The 26032-nt window shown below is 32.6% G+C and overlaps 2 protein-coding genes across 3 annotated transcripts; both read right to left on the reverse strand.

Moving 5' to 3' along the window:
* Positions 1-358: 358 nt before the first annotated feature.
* Positions 359-5991, reverse strand: LOC145624442 (inactive protein kinase SELMODRAFT_444075-like). 2 transcript variants are annotated; one of them, XM_081677473.1, is made up of 10 exons: positions 5696-5991; positions 4373-5241; positions 3984-4138; positions 3794-3888; positions 2764-3716; positions 2518-2678; positions 1490-1566; positions 1246-1393; positions 986-1135; positions 359-825 (listed from the first exon to the last, which is right to left on the reverse strand). In XM_081677473.1, exons 2-10 carry the CDS (start codon positions 4563-4565, stop codon positions 598-600), a joined length of 2160 nt encoding a protein of 719 aa, XP_081533599.1. In that variant the 5' UTR covers positions 4566-5241; positions 5696-5991; the 3' UTR covers positions 359-597. The 2 variants fall into 2 exon arrangements, with proteins under 2 accessions (XP_081533599.1, XP_081533598.1); XM_081677472.1 differs by having other exon boundaries at positions 5355-5991.
* Positions 5992-19389: 13398 nt separating this feature from the next.
* LOC145619174 (dehydration-responsive element-binding protein 1F-like) lies at positions 19390-20243 on the reverse strand. The gene has a single exon (XM_081673808.1). The coding sequence runs from the start codon at positions 20241-20243 to the stop codon at positions 19473-19475; it is 771 nt and encodes a 256-aa protein (XP_081529934.1). The 3' UTR covers positions 19390-19472.
* Between the last annotated feature and the right edge of the window lie 5789 nt (positions 20244-26032).

Here is a 26032-nt window from a genome sequence, read left to right on the forward strand (position 1 = left end):
CTGAATTTCAACGTACGAGGACAGACCCTTAGTCTGAACAAATAGGTGGAAACCATTACCTCTAGATATTGGTAATTGTTACTAAAACCTTTTAACCCAACACTTGATAATGGTAATAGCTAACATATATACTACGGGACTTCATGGGTCCATGTTAGCAGAAAACAAAACATTAGCTTCCCCTTTCTAACACAATACTCTGTAGTCTGTATATTAAATTGGCCAAAAATATGGGATTTTCATAACAAAATTTGTAACTAAACCGCTTTTGCTATTATTTAACTAGTGTTTTTTTTTTTTTTTTTTGAAGAAATTATCTAACAAGTGTATTAATTCTTCAAGAAAACAAAAGATTCTCAAAATGGCATTTTCATTTGTAATCACTTGCTTGGTATATGATAATACGATTACACAAAATGCATAATTGTATATTAACAACTAGCAGCTTTTACCCTCCTCCCCAAAACGGATTACAATACCCTTAACCTCACCTTGTCACCTCCATATATACAAGAACAAATATATAGATCAATAACCCCAAAAAGAAAACCCTACACCAAAACTCCTGTAAAACCAATTTAAACCAATTTTCACTTCTTAATGGTCTGTTGAATTCCTAAGCCTTTCCCTTTCCCACAAAGCTGTTCTTAGTGATTCAAGAGATAAGCTACCCGTGTATACTTCCGTTTCCTCGTTGCGTATTGGACCACTATATGATTCGCACTCCAAATGCCGCATTCTTCCACTGCGATTCCCTACATCATGTCTTGGTGTGGACAGAGCACTTGAATCCATGAACATGTCACCCTCTAGTACGCGCAGGACCTAATATTTCACACACCAAATATAAACAATCTTGATTAATCAATGTTTTCTTGTTCCTATACACTTAACTATCAGCATATTCTGAACTTCAACACTCATCATTAGAGTTCTCAATACACACACTAAACAGTTAAGGGGAATAAGACTCAGTATTTTTTACCTGTGACATTCGAGGCCTGGAATGAGGGTCCCGCCGAATGCACAAGGAAGCAGCATGCATCAGGCAAAGAACCTCTGGTTCTAAATACCGGTTACCAAGACGAGGGTCAATTAAATCCTCAATAGCACTCTCTTCTAAGAGGGGTCGTGCCTGTTTAAGATATAAGACATAAAAATGTAAGAGAGCATAAGACTTGATCATGTAAAAAAGGTCTAGCAGCCACAGGACTAATAGAACAAAGCAACGATGACAGCAAATACCCATTCAGTAAGACACTGCTGGCCTTTAGGTCGAGTGAGATCAACAGCCTTTCTTCCTGTAAGAAGCTCTACGAGTACAACACCAAAGGAATAGACATCAGCCTTTTCTGTGATTTGCCCACTTTGTGCATATTCTGGAGCTAAATACCTGCAGTATATAAGAAATGGCTTTTTTATTAGATTAACATTAACCTACATGTATAAAAGGACTAATAAATCAAAGAAGTGGTGCATCAAGACGTACCCAAATGTGCCTATCACTCTTGTTTCGACTCCAGTGTCTCCATCAGGTTGCCATCTTGCCAGGCCAAAATCCCCTACCTGACCAGGAAAATAAAAACCCGCAACATCAGAATACTAAAGTAGTATACGGAGTACAATAGTTTTAAAACAAGGATTGAATCAAGCCTTGGAAGAAGGGTGATATTTCATTTTACAATTTCTGTCATTCAACTAACAGTCACAAATGCTACTGTGCATTGATTAGATTCCTCGGAAAGATTGGGAAATAGAGTATCAACATTACGTAAATCTTGTTGAAATTACCGGGATACGGATCACAAAAATGAAGTACACTCTCCTTCTCCTTTTACCTTGTAATCTCAATTAAGACACGATTTTCACATCAAAATACATCCAATGCCTCTAAAGAGGCCCCTGTCTTCAGCAGGGATGTCAGATCTCAGATGTACATAACCAGCCCATAATTAATAAAAGAGGTTGCCCCTAGTTCACCCTTGATTCCATACACATTTATTGGTTGATGTATTATTAATTAGAGACAGTTAAATGAATCAATTTAATACAAACCGAAATAGGCATAAAGTCAAAACAAAAAACTAATCTTTGAATTCATTGGAAATGACAGATTATTCTTGGTTATTATTAAATGCAAACTGTAAAAGTTGTAATGAAATTTGACACAACAGTAAGCACTTGAGAGGTGACTTCTTTTCCCTCCTCTCATCACCCCACTTTATGTTCTTTTTAGAATCTACGACTCTAGGTAACATGAGAATCACAAGATTAGAAAATCACCACATTTAGTTTTGATCTATCCATTGCTCAATAAAGTAAATAACATGGAGAATTTTATCAACCATAACCCTCTTAAGCTTCCATGTAACAACCGAACCCCGTCTATAGGTGACAAACGATCCCTTCACTTGGTGTGGTGGTTGTGCCTATTTTCTATATTATGCAGTGACGAAAAGAGAATTCTTAACAAGTTTGAACAGAGAATAACAATGACTTATGTTTATAATTACGTACCAGTGGTTCGTAATCATGAGTGAGTAGAATGTTGTTTGGACGCATGTCACGATGAACAATGCAGCCTACTCTGCACTCTTCATGTAGATAGCGCAATCCTCGAGCAGCTCCAACAGCTATCTTCTGCCGAGCAAACCATTCCAAAGGGGGCTGACTCCGTCCTGAAATCACATGATAAAATGTTGACATATGACAGTATAAGTGTACAATGAAAGAGCCATAGAAAAGAAAGAAATGAACCGTTACCATATAAATGTGCATCCAGGGATCCATTGCATATGTATTCATAAACCAGTAACCTCCTCTTGTCTTCAATACAATAGCCTATAAGCATAACCACATTCCGATGCTGAGCACAACTCAAAACTTCGACTTCTGAACAAAACTCAACATCACCCTGTGAACTCGCCAATTTATGTTGCTTCACAGCAATAGCCTGACCATCAGGTAGTATCCCTCTGTGGACCGATCCATAACCTCCCTCAGCCAAGAAATTTGACTGTGAAAACCCGCTTGTAGCAAGCTCAAGCTCAGCATAGCTGAACCACCTTGGAGGCTTCCCAAAAACCGGTGCCTTATGTTGGCAAATTGAACATAGCGGGGGAGGTCCAAGAGGAGCACTTCTTGATAAAGAAATAGCTTCTCTCATATTACCACTATAGTCTAGATCATGCTTATATCTTCGAGATCCAATACCAGAATCCCTATCAATTTCAGAATACTTCTGTGAAGACTTCATAGAAGGCCTCTTTTCAGGCTTCTGAGATGACCGTAAATGTGAAAGTATATACTCGCCCATCCAAGGCCTAACTCCCGAACTTGTTGAGCAAGGAGAAAAGTCTTCATCCTCTGAATCTGAGTCTGATAAAAGATTTCTACTTTCTTTAATAAGGACCATATCACTCTTCTTCAACTTTTCACTCATTATGGATGGAGCAAAAGGCGATGTCCCAAGATCAGAGCTCGACACAGATGAAGTTCCTGCTTCAGTCGCAGTAAATAACTCAGGACTACTGCTTGGTGTCACAACAGGCCCTCTAACCTCATCAAGTTGGTCACCAGATGGACCAGACAAAAGAAGCTCCGTTGATGGTGATCCGACCAAATTTAGTCTAAGCACTTTCGCCTGAGATCGTTTCATGACCACAATGTTGCAGTGGAGCTCATCCATACACCGTTTTTCTTCCTGCTTGAGGTGTCTGCAAATGGCAAAAACAAGATTAGTATTCCAACATCTCACACATTACTGCAGGAGAAGAAATGAGTTGAACATTACTTGTCCAACACAACCCAATTCGCCTGAACCTTCTTCGCTTCTGCAGCTACAGCTCCCGGAGGAGAGGCAGACACAATCTTAATCTTCACATTTTTCTGCAGATTTAAAAAATAACACACTAAACTTAGCTCAACTAACATACATACATGCATACATTCTAACAAGCAATACCAGGAAGTGATTAGCTAACCTTATTAGGATCATAGACATCATGTAGCTGAAGAATCATCTGTGAACAAGAATCTGTCAACTCGATTTTTTGCTCCGAACTCGTACCGGCAAACAACTTCTTTTGACCACTAGCACAATCCCCAGCAAACCTTGGGAAAACCCATAATCTCCTACCTACAAATATGCATCAAAATCTATTCATCTAATTGCAGAATTATTGTAATCCCAACATTATTCCGAAATCAAACTACAATTCAATGAAATGCCCAATTTCCCATACATTAATCACTTCTAAATCCCACCTTATATATTCATAATTTCATACAAACCAAAAAAAAAAACAGCATAACTTGAAATTCATAAAAGAAACCCAAAAATCAAAATGAACCGAGTTTTGGGAAATCATACCTGAACTAGGAGGAGGAACAACGACAATGAGAGTAACACAATCACCAGGTTGAACAACATGACTCAAAGCCCAAACAAGAGCTGCCTTTGGAATTTCCTTTGAAGCTTTAACAGCTACCAAAACTTTCTCAACTCCTTCAGATGATGATGAACTCTTTTCATTCTTCTCTCTTTTCTGCTGTTGCCCACTCATTTTCTCTCTCCTCAAAAAAAACCCCACAAAAACCCAATTCCCTTTTCTTCCTTCTTCACTACAATTATCACAATTATGAATCAAACAACCCCTTAATAATTATGCCTAAAAATCCAAATGGGTACCCACAAATTTTGATTTCCTTCAAAACCCTCCAATTTAGTACACTATTTTGTAACAGTGACTAAATTTAGCCCACAAAATGTTCAACTAATATTTATTTCCAAATATAGTAAAATTTCTCAACAATTTTGTGTAAAATTGCAGAAAATAATTATAATGTACTCCGTAATGTTGGTTTCACAAGAACAGAAGCTTCAATGAAGGAAAACACAGAGCATCATGAAAGTCTGTAATAACATTGAAAAGGGCACATTGTTATGTTTATATCAATACTTGCTTAGAAAATGACATAAGCTTAGAGCCCAACGCCTATTTTTGTTTTCTCTCTCCTAAATTTATGTTACATAAGATAAAACGCTCTATATTAATTTCGAGTCGTGTTTGTTTTTAAATGGAAAAATGAATATAACATTAAATCAAATCATTGAAATGACTAAACACTTTTTTAAAAAATGCCTCTGTTCACTTAACCCAGATGAATGTACTCCAAATATTTTATGAATTCCCTCAACCAACCAATCAGTCAGTCAACTCTCTCCTTGTATCATCATATCTGTCAGAAAATGCCAAAATATAAATATAATAAAATTAGTAATTGGAAATAGTATTAAGAAAAATTTAATAAATAATTTGTAAATAAAACAAAAACAGAGGAAAAATACTAACTCAGGGGAGTAAAATTTGACAGTTGAGAAAAAGGGAAGAGAATAAAAAGCGGGAAGGAAGAAGATGAAAAAGGGTATTAGAAAAATAAAGGGAAAAGAAGATAAGGGGCTTTAATTAGGAAATTTGAAATTCAAAAAAATGGGTTTTTTTTTTTGGGATGAGAATATCTGAAAAAAAAAAAAAAAAAAAAAACTGATGGAATTGATGGGAAGAAAACAGGACAAAAAAGGGAAGGAAATCGAAGAATGGGGAAGCTACAAAGAAGCAGTAATTTAAGGAGAGAGAAAAATAGGAAAATAGAAGAAAACAAAGAAATGGAAATGATTAAGTTTAGGGATTACAAGTTGCAGAAGAAGAAGAAGCAGCTGCAGTAAAAAAAATGAAACAAAAACAATGGAAGTTGGAGAGAGAAAAACGGTAAAAAAAAAAAAAAGAAAAGAAAGAGGAGTGGTGGTGTAGTCGAGGAGACAATGAACATAGGGTTGAGATTGTGTATGTTATTTGTGTTGGTGTTTGTCTCATCAATTTCAAATAGGACAACTCCACCTTTTCGTTTCTTTGTTTATTAGCCTAATTGTATTAGTATTATTTGTGGAGTACGGAGTAATTTGATGCGGAAAGTAGTGTAAATGTGGTCTTGACACGAATTTGACACTTTTTTTATGGTTGGTTGTTCATATTATGAAATGAGTTTAGTACTTGAAATTTATGTAAATAAAACTTGTTTTGGTATGTAGTCCATCACTATCTAAGGAATATTGTTAACATAAGATGCAAAAAAAATGTGAATGTGGCAATAAAATGAGGGTTATCATAATTGTGTGAACTACGAAATACTTATAAAACTCATGTGGTTTTTTTTTTAATGCAAATGAGGAGTTAGACCCCGATAAACAAACAACAAAGAAAACTAGGGGAACAAAACGTGGCAGAGCCACACCTACTACATCATTATCATAAAGGTGTGAAGAAACTTATAATACCTACGAGTAATATGCCAATGATATACTGGGTAGTATAGCGACTCATTTCAAAAATTAATCCAAATTAATTCATCTAATTTTGCAAATCAAGTCGTTTAAAATAGGGAGGAATATGAAAAGTCCTCATTCTCAAAAAGCCTCGATGAAATTTGGTCTCTATTAAACTTTTAGTGCCAAGGGCCTATTTTGATTGACTGAACTGAACTTAGGGCCTATTCACATTTACTGAACTGAACTGAACTGAACTGAACTGATTAGAGCTGAACTGAACTGAACTGATTAAAGCTGAACTGAACTGAACTGAGCTGAAATGAATATTTTATGAGAGAGGGAAATTAAGAGTTGAACTGAACTGAACTTAACTTAACTGATTGGAGCTGAACTGAACTGAAATTAAGTAAATGTGAACAGGCCCTTATTGGAGCTGAAATGAAATGAATATTTTATGAGAGAATGAAATTAAGAACTAAACTGAATTGAATTGATGTGAACTTAATTGAATTGAAGTGAAAATAATCTAAAGAGAACAGACCCTAATTTTATCAAGAAGGAAAAAAAAAATTAAAAAAAAAATAACTTTTTTTGGGATAAATTAAGGGACAAATAAGTCACACTAGTACTAGTGTAACTGTGTAATAGGCGGAGTAGCACTGTAACTAGCATAGGATGGTTAGAAATGAGTGAGTTGCAATTCAAATCAGAAGAAGACGCCGCCATAAATAAAGCATGAAATGCAACGCCTCTCTTCATAAAATATTCATGCACTCCTTTTTACTTTATGTTTATAATACTCTCTCACATCATTTCCCTATGAAATCAAACACTTTATAAGTCTCCACCTTTTCTTTGAAATTATGAAGATACATAACTTTGATTTCAACTCATAGTTTGGGAGCTTTAGCTTAAACCCTTACTAATTCTATTCTGGACAAAAGGTTAATTTTCAACTTTTTCAAAAGTTATTTACTTCTACAATAATCACTTTTGTCCCTCCCTACTACGAAATACTGTATTTTAATTTGATATAAAGTATTTCAAAATATTGTAAATTTTCTTTTGTTTAAGTGAACGGAAAGTAAATTGTCATCAATAAAATTTAGACCGTCGATCTTTATTTGCTTTGAATTTTAGAAGATAAATATACGAGTAGTTTATTACTCCGTACCTTACAAATTTATACTTGTACTCGTATAAAGATAAGGTGTCTACAAATAAGCGTAGATGTATGTTTTAAACACTGTTTATGTGATTAATTATATAAGTGAATAGCACAAGTGAAGTGTGCAATAATGGGCTTAGACCAACTTTGTCATTAAAAATGTCAAATGTGGACACTAACCAATTTATGGTATAGTGGATCTATGATTAAAGCCAAATGATGGATAAATAATGATATTTTGAACGAGATTTCAACTAAAGCCTTCCCTCAAAGTCAGTGAATGTTAATTACGGTAGTACTTGGTTTAAATTTGGTCAATGATTTATTATTGATTGGTACGGAGTAATAAAGAGTAAAGTGTAATAATCACTCTAGCTAATTCATTTGACGGTGGGACAAATTCACCGTTATTATGTCCGTGGCCTTTGTGACTTTGTGAGGTTTTATTGTCTTCACATTGACATTTTTTGGTCCACCGCCAACACTTCGGTGATTAACGTCTGTTATACCGTACTACTCCGTTTAACTGTGGCAGCGTTAAAGGAGCTCGTGAAAAAAAAAAGAATTATAAATACGAAAGAGTCCACTTAACAAGTTAACGTATGAGGTATGACAATCAAACGAATAGTTTTTTTAAACTTTTTCAGTGTTTAACTTTTTTTTTTTTTTATAAACGTAAGATATTTCATGTTTGTACTGGTATGTGCTATTAAAGAAGACTATACGTCAACAACAATTAGGAGTTGTTTAGCTCAACAAACTAATATGGAATGGATTGGGAACCCATAGACCATACCATTGAAACCAATCAATAATCAATAATCTATCTATACTTAGTATTTAAAAACTATAACCAAGGAAAACACATGTCTCTATCATATTACACTTCAATATCTTTTTCTCTAACCTAAATGCCACATGTCTTCTTACACTATTAATTAATTTTTTATTACACTATATTTCTTTAATTCTTTCATTAAAATTATATGCTTCATCTTCTATATACACTTCATCTTCATCTTCATCTTCATCTCCCCTCTTCAATTCAACCTTTTGCTTTTCTCTCTTTAATTTTAACCCCTCCACCTTTATTTAATCCCCATTTTCAATTACAATTCCAAAAATTAAATTTCTTAATCATATTTTTGATCACACATTATAAGCATAATGGCTTATTGATATATCCTAATTTATGTTTCAATGCAATTTTTTATGAATAACCCGTGCATTCAGAAGGCTAGTTATTATTATATTATTATATTATATTATATACTAAAAGACACACCAGCAATAACACGTGTCATCTCCTGGCGTGTCCTCAGTTTTTTATTTTTTTTTTTGAAAAAAAATCTATTTAAGAAACAAATCTCTTATATTAGTTATATATATAAAGTAATAATTATGTACATTAAAAAGATTTGATGTATCTTTAAAATAAAATCTTATTAACAATTATAAACTTACACGGAAAAATAAAAAATAATATTTTTAACATAATTTGTGACATGGACTATATTTATTTTAATAGAAAATACATACTTTATTATGTACTATGTATTACAACAAGATTATATATATTTTTTTTATTGTGTAATAGAAGTTCCATGCTTAAACAATGAAATGCAAATATCAAATCAACATATGATAATTTTGTTATTTGTTTGAATAATTTATGATTAGAATTATTGAAAATTACCGTGCGTAGTACGGCATCTAACCTAGTGTGGTATGAATTGGGAACCTTGTATCGTGCTAAATATGTTTTGGTTTAAATTGGGATGGGTTTGTATTTACTTAGGATGGAATGGATTTAAAATCTTGGAAGTTAAGGATGATATGAAGTTATAGCGGTTTAATGACTTAATGGTACGAGGTTCTATAGTAAAAATAAGTTCAATCAAAAATTGAAAAGGATTCTACTTCATTTTAAAAATTCCAAGTCCTTCCAACCAAACAATTGTTAAAGCTTATTCTATACTTCTTGATTAGTATATATCATAAAGTAAAATATGAGTATACCATGAATAACATCATCTAATATTTTATTATCAATTTTCAAAATGCAAGTAATTTTATATTAAGTACGTGCACAAGTAAACTAGTGTAATACTCCGCAGTTAACAACGCCAAAGATACGATTGATCAGCAAGTAGTACATTAATGTAGCAATTATTTGAAAAGACTTCAAAATTAATGATAAAATTTAGTGAGTATTTAATTAAGATTAGGACTAGAATGATTAGGTCAGTAATGCCGACCTTCAGCCGTTCACGCCAAGCACGTCCAGAAGTTCCAGTTTGCATTGTGTGCTTGTTTCATTTAATAATCCAATTATTTTCATAAGTATTTCTCTACTTTATCAATTTCATATGTGACATAATATCTATCACTTTTTTAATTACCAATTTTTCAAATTAATTATCGGGTGGCACCAACTCTCATGTGTCATGAGCTCATGACGCTTATTATTTTTATCATTTTGCTAACAACGTTTAATAATTAAGTACATGTAGTGGCTTCAAAAAAAAATTAAGTACATATAGTGAGTCTGAATGTATTGTACATTTGTATTCAAGATTTAAGAAGAATTTCAGTACAAGCGTCTGATTTATAAATACTAATTTAAAATACTGTGTAGGTTAAGAAAAACCTTAGTAAACACAATATTTTAAAATCCTGACTGAAAGGGTAAGGAGTATCCTAAGGATATGTTCTCATTGACTAAATATATAGTATAATTTTTGTTTTTCTTTTTTTAAAAAAAAAACTTAATAAACACAGATAATAACTAATTAAGGGCATGTTCTCATTGACTGAAATGAGCTGAACTGAACTAAACTTATTAGAGCCGAATTGAATTGAAGTAAGCTAAATTGAATATTTTATGAAAGAAGAAAATTAGGAGCTGAACTGGACTGAACTTATTAGAGATGAACTGAACTGAACTAAACGAAATTGAACTGAAAATACTGGACTGAACTTATTAGAGCTGAACTGAACTAAACTAAACGAAATTGAACTGAAAATAATCTGATGAGAACAGGGCCTAAGATCCTAAAAAGAGAATTTATATTTAACCGTTTAGATCAATTGATGCACGAATAGTAGAAAACCATGCTTTGACTTTAGTTAACTCTTTAGGCCATAAAACAAATACTGCTTCAGAATTCAGAATTGTTATTATGTGTTCAATTGATAGTGTAATTTAAATCAGTACCATGATAATAAATGACGTGAAATTGAAAGAAAGGTAATTTTAAAATCGTTTCGCATTTGCCCGAAAGCTAAGTGCTAATGTATAATGTAAACGACTAAATTAACAAGCATGTGATTATTTGTACCAGTAGTCCTCTAGCATTTAAGCACAATGCTAAGTTCCATGTCGACGTCAGGCCTTGTGAACATGGAAGCTTTGAATGTCCCAGCCATTAATTGCAAATGGACCTCCCTTTACCGTAAAGGTATGGGCCATGATTCCAACACGATTATCATCACATGAATATGTTTAACTGTTTAATTAGACAAATTTTCACTTAAATGATGTTTGTTTTTGTCTACTTAACATACATTGATAAGACCCCCTCTAATTCAAAAATCTTCACAATAATAAACGGAGTAGCTTATATTAGCTTCTGTCGCACATACACAATAAAGGAGTTACTTATATTTAGTTAACAAAACTATGATAAAATGTCATTTTTTATTGTATTCATAGTAGTAAATAAAATGTAACTTATTTTTGCTACATTGATACTCGTATGATAGGAACTACAAATAATCAAATGTAGTAGCTTGTATCAAAGTTTAAGTCACAAGGTAAGCTCCCCACCAATTACAACATTTATAATAGAGTGTGATATTAAATGAACATATATATTGTACGATGTACTCCGTAGTATAGTATTGACGTACATACTGGTAGTACACAAATATACGAAATTGTATTAGATGGGCACATGACATGGGGGCGATGGGGCATAAATGGTGCATGTCATAGAATGATAGAAGTAACTATATTTTGTGGGCTATTAACTGGACCCGTTAACTACTCACATGTTCGAGTTCAAGTACTCTCACCAACTAGTTATTAACAACTACTCCTACTCCAACACCCAATTATCAACACTTTCAACTGATTCAAGTGTAGGGATGGCAATCTAGTCCGGATCCGACCCTACTCCGTCCCGATCCGAGGTAAAATATCCGCTCCGAGTCCGAGAAAAAAGTAAGCCGAGTTCGACTCTGTTAAAATAATCCGACTCCGAGTCGGAGGAGGGTCGGAGTCTGATCTACAAAAAATCCGAGAAAAAAATCCGACTCCGACAAATGTCCGACTTTAACGGACAATCCAACTCCGACTCCAATAGATAGTGGATTTTTGTGTGGGTCATGGTGGCATTGGGTGTGGGTTGTAAAGGCCCAAATAGCCCAACATCTCAAAGTATATTGAATAATGGAAAAAAAAACTCGGAATCGGGTCGAATCAGAGTCGGAGTCGGAGTTCGGATATTGAAGTCGGAGTCGGAGTCGGATTTAACCTCCGACTTCCTGTCGGGTCGGAGTCGGATTTAGCATAATCCGCTCCGAGTCCGACCCGTTGCCATCCCTATTCAAGTGTATCACTCCTAACATCATATTATCAATTGATTCAAGTGGGCTATTAACTGGATCAAATTTAATCTTTCATAGGAAAGCTATTCATACTTTGCAGATTATCATCAATGGAAGATTAGAAATTGCCGTTGTATTTTAATTTTTAGAGGAATAAAGAAAAATAGAAAAAAAATTGGGTATTTTTCTTGGTCAACTTAAATCAATGGACCTTCTTCACATAATATTAATCAACGGTTTAGATTTCGTTTTTATAATAGCTATAGCTTTGACTCAAATCATTCAATTATATCAACGGCCATTGCAAAACTGTTTATGGAATAGCTATAGCTTTGACTCAATCATTCAATTATATCTTTCTGTCAAATAAATAACTCCACTAATAGACACATTATTCCGATTACTTTTATGTAATATCGTTTAATTAGTCTAGCTCGACATATGATTAATTAACTTTGATTTATTTTAACGTACAATTACCTTTTACTAAAAATTCATACTTTCTTCGTTTTTATAATAGTTCTATAATCATATTAACTTTTCACAACATATAATGTAGAATAGAAGGCCGTACAAATCAATTCATTGCGTTTTATCTCAAACAAAAGTATAATTGCTCGCAATGACAGATAATTGACAATGTCATCTCATTCGATACGTTGAAGAAACATGTGACAAAAAAATAATAATTCAGAAAGATGGGTTCGATGAAACATAGCTGTTATTGTAGGAGATATTAAGTATTATGAGGAAAGATAGATAGATATATAGATGAGTAGTTATTGTAACAATGGAGAGTGAAGACATACATTTTACATTCAAAGGTCATTTTCTGTTTTTGCCTATATTTCATGCAATCAATAATCTGTTAATGTTTTCATACATTATTTCATATTGCATGTAAATTGGACCACTTGACCAAAGCGACTACTCCTTTGATACTCTGAATGTTTTCCAAACTTGAAGATCATATGATGGCCTCTACTCTCTGCTATTTTATCTTCATAGATTGCATTACTTCTTCCTCGATTCGAGTTATTTTACTATTACGGAGTACAAATTACATCCTAAAAGCGTTCATATTTTATGGATTTTGCTTAACAAATGTTGTACAATCTAACAACCCGTCTGGCAAATATTAATAATAAGAATGAAAAAACAAAAACATCTAATCATGCATGGATTATGACACTAGGACAAGTAGAGCATTATTAAGGGTTCATTCAATATAAACTTGTAACGGTGTATGATATTTAGCCATGTAGGTTCTTCCAGGCGTTAAATCACTCAATCGTTATGTAAAAGTTAAATAACTATTTTTTTAAATTTTTTTTTTTTTTTTTTTTTTGAATTTATGACAACCATCATTATTCATTTCTTCATATCTACTTCCTCCGTTCTTTATTACTTGACCCGCTTTGACTTTTACACTATTCACCACCCCTCCCTTGATTGTCTTTTGTAAATAATATGTAAGGAAAAATATATTCATGTATGATCTTTTTGGATTCGTCTCAATAAGTACTATCATAATATATAACCTTTATAATTTTTACTTATGGAGAATTTAAGTTATTGGTCGTTAAAGTTTTGCATTGACAAGCGTGATAAAAGAAACAGGTCAAGTAAAAAAGAACAGATTCGGGCCTGTTCATATTTACTGAATTGAGATGAACTGAACTGAACTGAACTGATTGGAGCTGAACTGAACTAAGCTGAAATGAATATTTTATGAGACAGGGAAATTAAGAGCTGAACTGAACTGATTGGAGTTGAGCTGAACTGAAAATAAGTAAATATGAACAGAGCCGAATGATGTATTGTTTGAAAGGCAAACATACCATTACAGAAATGGGACCATTAAAAAAATTGCATTATATTGTTGGGAATAGGACTATCTGCAGCAAATAGAACCCAAAATTTGTTCACTGCAAAACATATAATGAAATTACCATCTCAGTGAAAAATACAATTATTATTAATGTGGGGGCATCAATTATCATCATAGATTTAAAGATAACACTTGTGACTTGTGACAAATTTTTTATAATCTTTTCATTGGTACTCCGTATGTCAGAAGGGTTTTTCCAGATCTTAGTGTTTGAATTGTAGGCCCATTTTAGTTTTATTTTCATTTTCTGGGATATACAAAATAAATTAATGAATTTATGAAGATAAGAAAAATATAAAATTTGTCACATCTTAATGAATTATGATTGAGCACATTTTGTGATAAATCACTCATCAAGCCATGAACTGTCGATTGTCAGATCTCAGACTTGTGTTTGGAAATTTTATAATAAGATGAAATTGGTTTGATGAGCCAAACCTGTACTCCTTATTTATTTTGACCATTTTTATTTATTATAGTACTCAATTTTTGTATTCTTAGCTTGAATCTTTATTATGATCTCTTTTTGTATTTTTCTGAATTATGTTTTAGGGTTTACAAAATTAACACTGTGTCTAGATTGTATGATTTGTATGATTGTATCGCTACCTTTGTTTATAAGGTTTTCACAACCTCTCGATCTCTATATCATTTTCAAATCACTACTCCACAACTTATAAAGATGTCATATTTTAAATGTATATCATTTTCAAACGTTATGGCATTTATTTCATGAAAATGATTGTAGATTGTGCCTCATGTCGGAATTTCGTGTATTGGGGTTGAGATTTCTAATCATATAGGAAAAGGTTTGGAATTTGGGTTTTCTAGGCCAAATGGGCCGAAATATTTAGTCCAAAGTGGATAATTTTCATAAAGCTTTTATTGACAATGCTAATTAAGAACACCACTAAAGTAGTTTATTGTACATTTTGAAAAAATACTTATATTGCTATGAATAAATATTATGATGAATGCAACTAATTTTATAAACTCATTACTATTTCACCTTTTCATTCATAGTACTGCCAATCTTGGCTATGTACATAGGAAGCAAACTACTCAAAAATTACTAGACATCCAATTTCCGTTTCTTAGACCAAGTTAACCTCGGCTTTTAGTAGAAATGAGAGTACCTTCCAATATAAGGTTGAAGGTTCAATTCTCACAAGGGGCAATTATGGAGGGGAATCCCTTATCTTTTCCCCCACTCTGTCAAATTGTCTAGTCCATTAATCTGGGTTGGGTTGACTCGTAAGGAATTCCATTCCGGCAGGACTCTTCATTTTACATACCAAAAAAAATACAATCCTTTTTCTTGAACAACCTACCCAGGTACATGAGCAGTATAATCAATTCATCACACAGAGTCACAGATGGTTCATGGTTGTCTAGGTTTACGGCCCAATATGGAAGTCAGCAATTAGCCCAAATAACTACAAATTGGCCCAATATGGAAGTCAGCAATAAGCCCAAATAACTACAAATTGGCCCAATTAAAAAGATACAATAAGTGGTGCCTTACACCCACAACGGCCCATTATCCATCATAGCAAAGTAGCAAACGAAGGGTTGGAAGGAAAAAAATAATATCACTCTCCTTCAAAGACACTAATTAAGATTGGTCTAATAGGTAAAATAACACCTTTTAACCTTGAAGTTGGAAATTCAATCAATCAATTCCTTACCCTTTTCTCTCATTATAAAAATATTTAACTCCCAAAGATTGGATGAAAATTTTTTTTGTCAAAATTGAGGTCTGGTCAGATTTTTTATTTTTGTTTTTACTTAAGAAAATTAGAAATTATGTGATGTTGATGAAATAAGGGACCAAAATACTGTTTAATCCATGCATAATATTAGATCACTTTGTTAAGGGCATGTTCTGATTTACTGAGCTAAAACGAACCGAACCGAACTGAACTGAACTGAGCTGAAATGAATTGTTAATGAGAGAACTGAACTGAATAGAGCTGAACCGAACTGCTGACTTAGGAGTACAACAAGTACTCACAAATCATTCCTCACACCAAGCTACAAAGATATTGATGTTGACAAAAGCATCTCTAAACTAAATATAACTGTACTCTTAGACTTAAAGCTGGAAATGAGGTCCTTTCTATCCGTGGGCCCTGGGCGGGTGCCCCAGCTGCCCTGGGTCAGCGACGGGCCTGTGCGTGATTAACCAATTTATTTAGTAACAATACTGAATCTCCCGAACTATAATACCCAAGAAACCCAACAACTTTGATCCCTACTCAACTAATTAATTCATCAAATAATGGCTAATGAGAAAACAAAACCTAGCTAAAATAAAATAAAGTAAAATAAAATAAATCAATGATGGAATCATTTGAACTACCAAAAGAAAACACATGTGGAAAGCTATTCTCAGAATCTTAGTATTGATTTCTTTTTCCTAGTTAATTTGTGCTGAATAAACGCTTGTACCATCTTTTTCTTTATATATTTGAAATTGTATAATTTAATAATTTGTGGAGAACCTGAACTTACAGTAATAACACCGTACTAATTAATACTTTTCAACCCATATTGGTCAATGCATGTATATATGTTACATTGTTACATACAAAGGTTTTTGGAGTTTAAACCATTATTTCAACATGCATCAAAATAAAGTTTGAAGAGAAAAAGGCTAAGAATTATGTATGTATTACCTATTAACTTAAAATTAGATTAAACATTAGCTCAAGCCTATATCATTGGTTGTTTCATACTTTAATTTTATCTAACTATACTAGATTGAGCTACTTATTAAAAGCCAATTAAACATACTCATAGTATAACCTTTTTTTTTTTTTTTTTTTTTATTTGTTTTTTTAAATTGTTCATTTTATGTTTAAGCTCACTCCATTCATTTGATAATATATAGGTTCAAGGCATTCTACATAGATCAGAGTTCAAGCTTCAACCCTATTACAATATTCTTAATTAAGTATACATATCAAATTGAAATTATCTACGTATTAATACTCTATATTACAATATTCTTAATTAAAAATTTATAATATGATGGAAAATTAGTGTGAATATATCCAACTTTTACAAGAAATTCTATATATGGATTTATATGATACTCGTATTTAAAACACAAAACGAGAAAATCACATACACTTAATTAGAAGAGTTTGAAACTTTGAACATAGAAAAAGGGATCTTTATTTATTCTTAAATTCATAATCCAGTGACCTAGTTAGGGACCAATAATAAACGTTTGACCAGGATTCAGGACCACGATATACTGCATGGCCACGTGCGATGTCAATGGTCAATGATAATTAAGGAAAACGAGACTTGTGATATTTTAGTGAACTAATCAAAAATATAATATGAGTCATTTTCTCATTGACTTAAAAAGTCTCTTCGTCAAACAAATAAAGTAAAAAGATCTTATTTATTGATTGGACTCTACGGTATGTAGAAGGGCCAAGTGACCATCATATGGTTATTAAATTGTACAATTTGAGTACTTATTTTTCATGTGTGACATTTTTATTTAATAACTATTCGTTTTTATAGTTTTTACTTAATTGGGAGATTCAAAGGAAGAAAATGCCATGACAACCCTTGAAAACCTAGCCTTAAAGATAGGTTTAATTTGTTGAGTAATGTTGAGTATGGTGTACGTAGTTCAAGGGTTAAAGATTCCTGTTTCACACATTAAGAGTTGAGAATTAATTAGAAGTTCACATATATGTAATGAATCAAGTACTCGTATTGAGTGATTCTAAATTTAACTTTTTTTTTTTTAGTTTAATTTCACTCAAATATGCTACATAAATTATTCTTTTAAGTTGTTCCACAATAAACATTAGTCACAACTTAATACAAAGTACCACTCCTGGAGTCTTACCATGGTTATGATTAACAAAAGTACTCGTATTTATTTTGTATTTGATATATAGAGTATATAAATTGATTCTGGCCTGGATTTCAGTCATTAGTTTAAACTTTTGGTTGAATTAACCTTCTAACATTAATATCTGACAGATCGGAATAGGAATTAATTAAATTAAACGTTTTGCATGAATGTCCTAGCACTCATTGAAGCAACTACATAATGATAAAGTTAACTGTAAAGTTTTGTAGGTAATTTGTCCCTGTTTTACTTCGTACAACGGATCAAAAGATATTCAAAACCTACCAATCATCACTTTTTAATTTGCTACCCACACCAAGTCACCAAAGGTAAACTTTATTAAGCATAATCATTATAAGATCGAGCATGAACCATGTTATTAATAATATGCACAAGCTTAAGACTATGTGATATTTAATGTAAATAATGTTAATGATATTGCGCACTAATCATAATTTTTCAATAGTTATTAAATAATACACCAATGCATATCATCGTCACATTAGAAAAAATGATCTAAAAAAACAAAACAAAATCAACGTTAATTATATTTTTGAGTGTGTTTGACGAGAGTAATTTTAACAAATTAAAGAGGTAGATTAAATTAGCTGAAATTTATTATTAGTATTTTTATTATTAATTTGTAGGAATTCGTTGATATGATTTATTGTTGAGCAAAAATAAAAGTTAAGCTAATATGCTAACTTTGTTTTACATTTTAAACCTAGTCGATATGATTTAATTGTTGAGCTAAAATAAAAGTTAAGCTAATCTGCTAACGTTGTTTTACATTTTAAACCTAGTCGATCGAGTAACAACTAGATAAAATAGCCCTCAGAATTTCGATTATGTTTGCTGTTAGGCTTGGTAGCTAACTTGCATATAAAAACAATTACTTGTAATTGACAAGGTTAACTCAATGAGGTAACGTGCATAGATAGGCCTTTGTTGGCAATTATGTGTAAAATGACAAATGCTACTGAATATATGAAACATTAAACTTTAATTTCAAGCCTTGTAATACTAGTAACATGCATGCAAGCTGCAACACTTTTGTAGGGTTGTGTTGTGTACTTGTGTAGTTTCGGATTTCAAATTCAATTTGATCCCCACTCAGATTGAGTTCGGGATCGAATGTAGAATTTTCAAAAGAATGCGCTTTTATATCCAATTTGAAAACCTAATCTGATCTATTTATACAATTCTTGTTTGAAATTGGCTCGCTTTGAACTGAATTGATGCCATTAAATATGTATGAGCTACCTAAGTAGACATATACACTAGTGATACTACTTGTATTAATTTAGAAATAACTGTAATATAGATTAAATCAAGTAAATATACATATTGTATTGAATAGTGTTTCGTTGAACAACTTAATTCACAAAAATAATTTTGACCATATTAATGGAAAAACATTCAAATTCGTTACATGTCACCAAAGAACTAAAAAGTGTAATAAACAATACATCTCTTGAGAGTTGAGACATACTACTATTTTATATGTCCAAAAGTTACAGTTTCACAACATTAATATATTTCTAATTCAATTCTAATTATATATATTATTTATAGTTAATTGATGGAGTAATATTTATAAATGGTGCCACAAATCCATGTAATCTATGTAAGAATTATCCCCATAATCATGAATAGTATCCCAATTAATCCCTCTCTTCAAACAAGGAGGCGTAAGAAGCATACCCGCTGCCATACCATTAATCAAACTCGGATAATTAAATATCGCCTCTTCATCTATAAACAACGACTCTTTTGAGTCTCCTTCTCCAATATCTCCCTCCGTTTCAAAATAATGGTTTACACTAGAGCGGCTCGTAGAACTATCCACCTCGAGCTCAATCTTTTTACCACAACCACTTGGTGATGAAGAGCGTAGCTCGGACCGAGTGGCTTGGAAGGCGGCCAGCCTTATGTCCTTGGCCGAGGTAGACTTGGCTCGAGGAGCGAGCCAAGCCGAGTCAGGAAAATTAAGTACAGCTTTGTCACCTCTAAGGGCTATAGCCCCTACATCGTGTGCCCTAGCCGCAAGTTCTGCGGTAGGGTACGTCCCGAGCCATATCCTGCTCTTTTTGTTAGGCTCGCGAATTTCGCAAACCCATTTTCCGCCGTCTCTCACGCGAACACCGTGATAGATTGGGTGCCGAGTCTCCTTAAACTTTCTTCGGCCTGCCTTCCGCTTCTTTGGAAAACCTACAGCTTCGTCATTTAGTATTAGTTGGTTACTAAATGGTGAAGCTGATGACCAGTTGGTAGGCGAGTCCGAGGATGTGGCATCCTCGGACTCGCCTCCACTTGGTAGAGGTGGTGAGTATTGTAGTTGAGATGAGAACGGTGTTGAGTTCATTATTATGGGAGGGTGATGGGGAGAATATTATTTGGTTTAGGGAGATTTCAAGGGTTTAAAAGAAGGAATATAAATAGATACAACTTACTCCCTATTCCCTCTTACTATAAGTCCCTATTAAATCAATTAGGGAAATACGCACAAAATAATCAATGATGAAAGAAATTTGTTTTTAGATTACGTAAGCCACTTATAAATAATTTATTTACAAACTTCGTATAATTCTAGGACATGCTTTGATTAATTATTTATTTTCTTAAGATGTTTGTTTGATATTTATTTATTATTTGTTTTCTTATTTTTAATTAAAATGTTTTATTTATGAATATATAATGGAGGGAACCTTCCTTGAAAAAACTATGATAATGTAACAAAGAGCGTTATTAATCTTAAGGATCGGACAAATTAAGTATAAGTGAAGAGTAATTTTTTTTAATTAGTGTTTTTAACAAATCTTCGTACTTGTATATACTAAGAAATCATATGATGTTAATTTCTCTTATATGAGTACAATAATTTACGGATTACGGCCTGGTCTATCTTATTTGGTACAAGTGTAAAATATATAACGAATGCAAGAAAGATTAACAAAACAACAATCAAGAACATTGCACAAATTTTATGTGGTACCACTAGCAATGAGTTAGCTACATCAACAAAGAACTGATCTTGAGGAAATACAAATTACAGAATAATAGTTAGTAAGGTTAAACACTAAAAGATTAAGTTTATATATTACTGACTACTCCTAAAACCTATATGGTTGAGACCCTTAGTTTGTCATAGTCATTCAAAGGGGCTAATAAAAAATTCATGATTCTAAATTAGTATATTCCCCCTCATTTTGAAATAGAGTGTCATTTGTCATAGTTTGCATAAATTAAGAAAAGTAAACTACTTTCTCCGTTAAATGTTAATTGCAATAAATGCAAATAATTACCCTTTGTTGTAATTAATATTTAACAGAGAAAATATATAAAAATATATATTACCTCCGTTACAGGTTATGTGCAATGATTTGACATAAAGCAGAGAGGAAAAATGTCTAATCGTTGCACATAACCTGTAACGAATGTAGTATTTAAAAATTAACCATTAAGATATTGAGTGATGTACAAACTAAATAGTAAATAGAGACATTCAAAATAAAAATATACTTGATTATAGTAGGATGAAGTGTAAAACTAACAATTTTTTTATATATGAGATAATTACTCCGTAATTTGTAATTATGATTGATTAGAAAAGTGGAAAATCTCAAGTGCCGGCCAAGAGAGTCTTGAGACTGTACTAGAAAGCACGTTAAAAACATGCCATGGAGTTTGTGGAAATGCGAGAGTGGAGACACCATAATAAAAGATGATGCCATGCGACGCGACTACTCTGTTTTCTTTCCAAAAAAAAAAAAAAATCTACTCCGTTACATATAACGGAAGGATACTCAACACCCGTTATGTTATAATTATTCTTTCTTGCTTTTTTTGGACACCATTTTTTAACGCTGTTTATCTGGATTGAAAACCTCTATACTTATAGCTACTACTCGTGTCATTCTTACCAAATTATCGTTCTCGTGCACCATGACGCCCACGAGCGGCGCTACTGTCCCAATAGTGCAAGGGTAGTAACTTATCCCTCCGTTCTTAAATGTTTTTTCTCTTTTAATAATAGAGTACAACTCCGTACTTGTCAATATTACATTGACGTTAGATAAATCCAATTCTAAATAAAATATCAGTTACATATTAGTAAGAAAAAGTACTCGAAAATAATTATTAATAAAATTTTCATTAAGATAGATTAAACAATATACTACATATTTATGTTGTATATGTCGAGGGTAATTTAAGGGCAAATACAAGTTTATCTGTCAGATAAACTGATTTTTGTTAATCCGGTGATTTTTGTAAATATATTGAAAAAACGTGGTCATTTATTCAGATTTTTTATGAGCTGTCTAATTACTGTTTGCAACTTGCATTTACTGTTTGGTGAGAAAATTACACATGTACCCCTCAACTAGTAATTAAAAAGACGTATGTACTCCTCCATTAGTATTTGAAAAGACAATTTTATTTGTTTATTTTGGGAATTAATTGGGTACAACTCGTACTTTAATTAGAAGATTCTCTCATCTTATAAATACGGAGTATTAAATAGTGCCAAGATTTTAGATGGGAAGAACAAGAAGAAATAGATATGTTTACCTTGTGTCAGACTTCTTGCAAAGTTATTTATATTTATACAATAGTTTTACAAAATATAGGTCTCTTAAAGTTATTTATATTTATACAATAGTTTTACAAAATATAGGTCAAGATAAGAAAAGAAACAAAAAGAGTACTCCGTATTTAATTTCGTGGTTTTGGACTTTAACCCCCCCACCCCCCCCCCCCCCCCAAAAAAAAAAAAAAAAAAAAAAGTAATTTTAATTTAAAGGCCATCCTTAGATTAGGGTTTACAACTGAGTACAAGCTAAGCTCATTTCGTTTCGTTCGTACACTACTTTTTTGTTCCAACTTTGGCACTCTTTATTGTTTATTCCCTTTAATTCTTACTCCTTCTACCACACAAAACTACCCGAAAACCTGTTCCGTTACCGTTCCGAAAATTAGGGTACCCGATTCGATAACCATAACGGTTCGGGTACCCGTTTCGATAATTTGTTATCGGGTATGACTATTGGGTATCATTTTAAAATTAACGGTTACCCGTTCCGAACCGATAAGCAATTTTTTGTTTTTTATCCTACTTAAATCTATTTTTTTCCAAAATCTAAACTCTTACTTTACTTTATAATCATTATATAATATTAATGATTAGTAATATAATTAATAATTTGGTCAAGATCATGTTGTATTGTTGTTAATTAGTGTTAAAATTTATCATAATAAATAATTTATTAAGTTTAATTATCACTATTAGATACTTTATTAGGTACCCAATAACCGTTCCGAAAATTCGGGTACCCGAAGTCCGGGTACCCGAACTTATCGGTTCGGTTTATGGATATCACTTTAAGTGATATTGGTTATCGGGTACCCGAACCGTTAGTACTAATGGTACGGGTACCCGTCCCATGCTCACCCCTACATACAATACATTGACTTCATATAGAACTTATTACCTATTCTTTCTACTTAGGCCTGTTCATTTCAACTTAATTTCAGTTTAGTTTAGTTCAATTCAGCTTCAATCGGCTTAATTCAGTTCAACTCTCAATTTTCCTTCTCTAATAAAATATTCATTTCAACTCTATTCAGTTCAGTTTAATTAGTTCAGTTCAGTTTAGCCCCAATCAGTTCAGTTCAGTTAATTTCAATAAACGTGAACAGACCCTTAATCTTACACAAATGATACAGTCCACTAATTATTTCACTCTACTTTCCACTTTTTTCAACACAAACACACTAAAAACAAAAGGTGTAATTTCAAAACCACACAAAGTTGTAGTACTGTATAGAGAACAAAGAAAATTAATTACTTTTGCGTTAAACAAATTACTTAGTGCAAAGTAAACTATTTACTCAGGGTTCGTTTGACATTGCTGTGGTTTTCTGTTTTTTGGTTTTTTGTTTTTCAAAAGTATAGGATATATGTCCCATAATGAATCAAAAATTATTTAAACATATTAAAATTATAATAATTTTGAAAACTGACAACAGAAAAGTGGAAACACATTTTTCTTGTTTCCTGTTTTTGGTTTTTGGTTTTCAAAAAAACAGGAAACTAAAAACCAAAAATGATGCCAAACAAGCCCTAATTCTTAAAAGATTGGTTCATTGTGTCAAAAAAAAAAAAAAAAAAAAAAAATGCTTCATTGATAAATTACCACAAAGTTGCTGAGAATCGAATAATGAAGCATGCACCACGAGTCCACGACTCCACGCACTGCACCTTGGTAAACATATTGGATTTTTAATTAGATTTTCAGTAATTAGTGCTGATGGGTGATTAATTACGATAATCTGACTATATAATATGTATGCAGTAATAATTGAATAAATCTCTTCGTCTAGCCAATTAATGTGCGTTTTAAACGATAATTACAAAATACCATCCACTCATCATCAAGTTAAGCATGCAGCTAGCCTTGCCTAATCAATAAAACATCATTCTATTTGATTACACACTTGTCTTCTCAATTAGTTGATCAATCATAGGAGTAAAGTGTAATCAAATTGAAGATGAGAAAACAGCGTTGAATAAACGAATATTAAGGATATTAATGGTGTTATTAAGCAATGCAAGTAACATGCATGCAGTAAAAAAAAAGAAGTTATATGTGACCATTGTCTAAAATAGAAATATTGTGGCTTCTATACGTGTTCATACGCACATACTCAGCCTTACATGTTGTACACAATAAATCTACATAACTTGAGTTGCATATCTCAAAGGGACGCATATATAAATTAGGTCGGATTGAGTAGGTACATTAAATCATTCTATTTGATTTATATGTACCGTACATATGAATGCTAAATTTCTAAATAGCACGTTTATTTACCAATATGTAAGCTTAATGCGACTTTAATATTCTAATAGAAGGTTTAAATTTGATTGGATGCTTTTAAGAGAGTTCTTTATATTCCTGATATAGGTCCACTTTACATTATCACGGTATTATGATACTTACAAAAATATATTTTCCCCACAGGATGTCATTTGTGGTCACCAATAAAGATAACTGAATTATGCAATATCATAATTGCACATCATTTTCAATTGTACAATTCGTGAGTCACGAAATAGGCACCCTGACAAAAGAGTAGAGAATAATCTTGAGGTAGTACAGCACAAAAATGCACAATACCATAAACAATGCACCATATACTAGGATTACACAATTTTCACGAGGAATTCCAATTATTCAATAATCTTTTCACACCTTAATTATACCAGTATTCTTCTTTAATTAAATATAAATCCCAGCAAAACCACACCTTGATTAGAAATTTTAAAGACCAAATAACTTTGTTTGACTAAGATTCTCTCTTCAACAACTCCCTTATCTTAGGTTTCTACATCTAGCTAAGTTAACTGAGATTTTGGGTCAGGTCGTTACACTTTTGACACATCTGAATCAAACAGCAGTGTAAAGTGAGGCAGGAACAATACCTTGCCACCTAAAATTACTACTCCCCGTTTGACTTTTCACGCTCCCAGTGTGTGGATATATTTAATTATATACGTGTAAAATTGAGAGTGATGGATAGCTCAAGTGGTTAGAGCTTCCCTCCCGATTCCAGGAGATCCTGAGATCGATTCTCACCCCCGCCCTTGTGACTCTCTAAACACCAAAAACTACTGAGGTAAACTATAGCAAAAGACGGTGCACTTCATGCCTCATGTTATTACGGATGTATGAGAAATTCATGAAATCAACACCCATGATAATCATATGGAGGGGGTTAAGGAGTAAAATACTCGTAAATTAAAGACTAACTGATTCAACGCATATACAAACCTCCCCCACCGTACCCAACACCCAAGTACACCTAACATAATCCCGTTTGTTGTGATTTGATCTTTTGGCCCTTTCAACAATCAAGTTTGAACAAGTAAGATTATAAATATAGTGCTAAAGCTAAGCTCAAATTCAGACAATGTCTCACATTACTACTTCATAATTACTACTTATTATGACTTAGGTTGAAGCTCAAATTGTCAAAAACTAACTTAAAGGCATAAAGTAAGTTGAATGGAGGAGAGATGACCTTGTAAAGTTGGGCCTGGTGCAATATGATGTTGGGCCTTCACAAAGTGACCGAAAATGCATTGGCCCA

This window comes from Chenopodium album, chromosome 3 (genome assembly GCF_948465745.1).
Source record: "Chenopodium album chromosome 3, dcCheAlbu1.1, whole genome shotgun sequence".
Taxonomy (NCBI): domain Eukaryota; kingdom Viridiplantae; phylum Streptophyta; class Magnoliopsida; order Caryophyllales; family Amaranthaceae; genus Chenopodium; species Chenopodium album.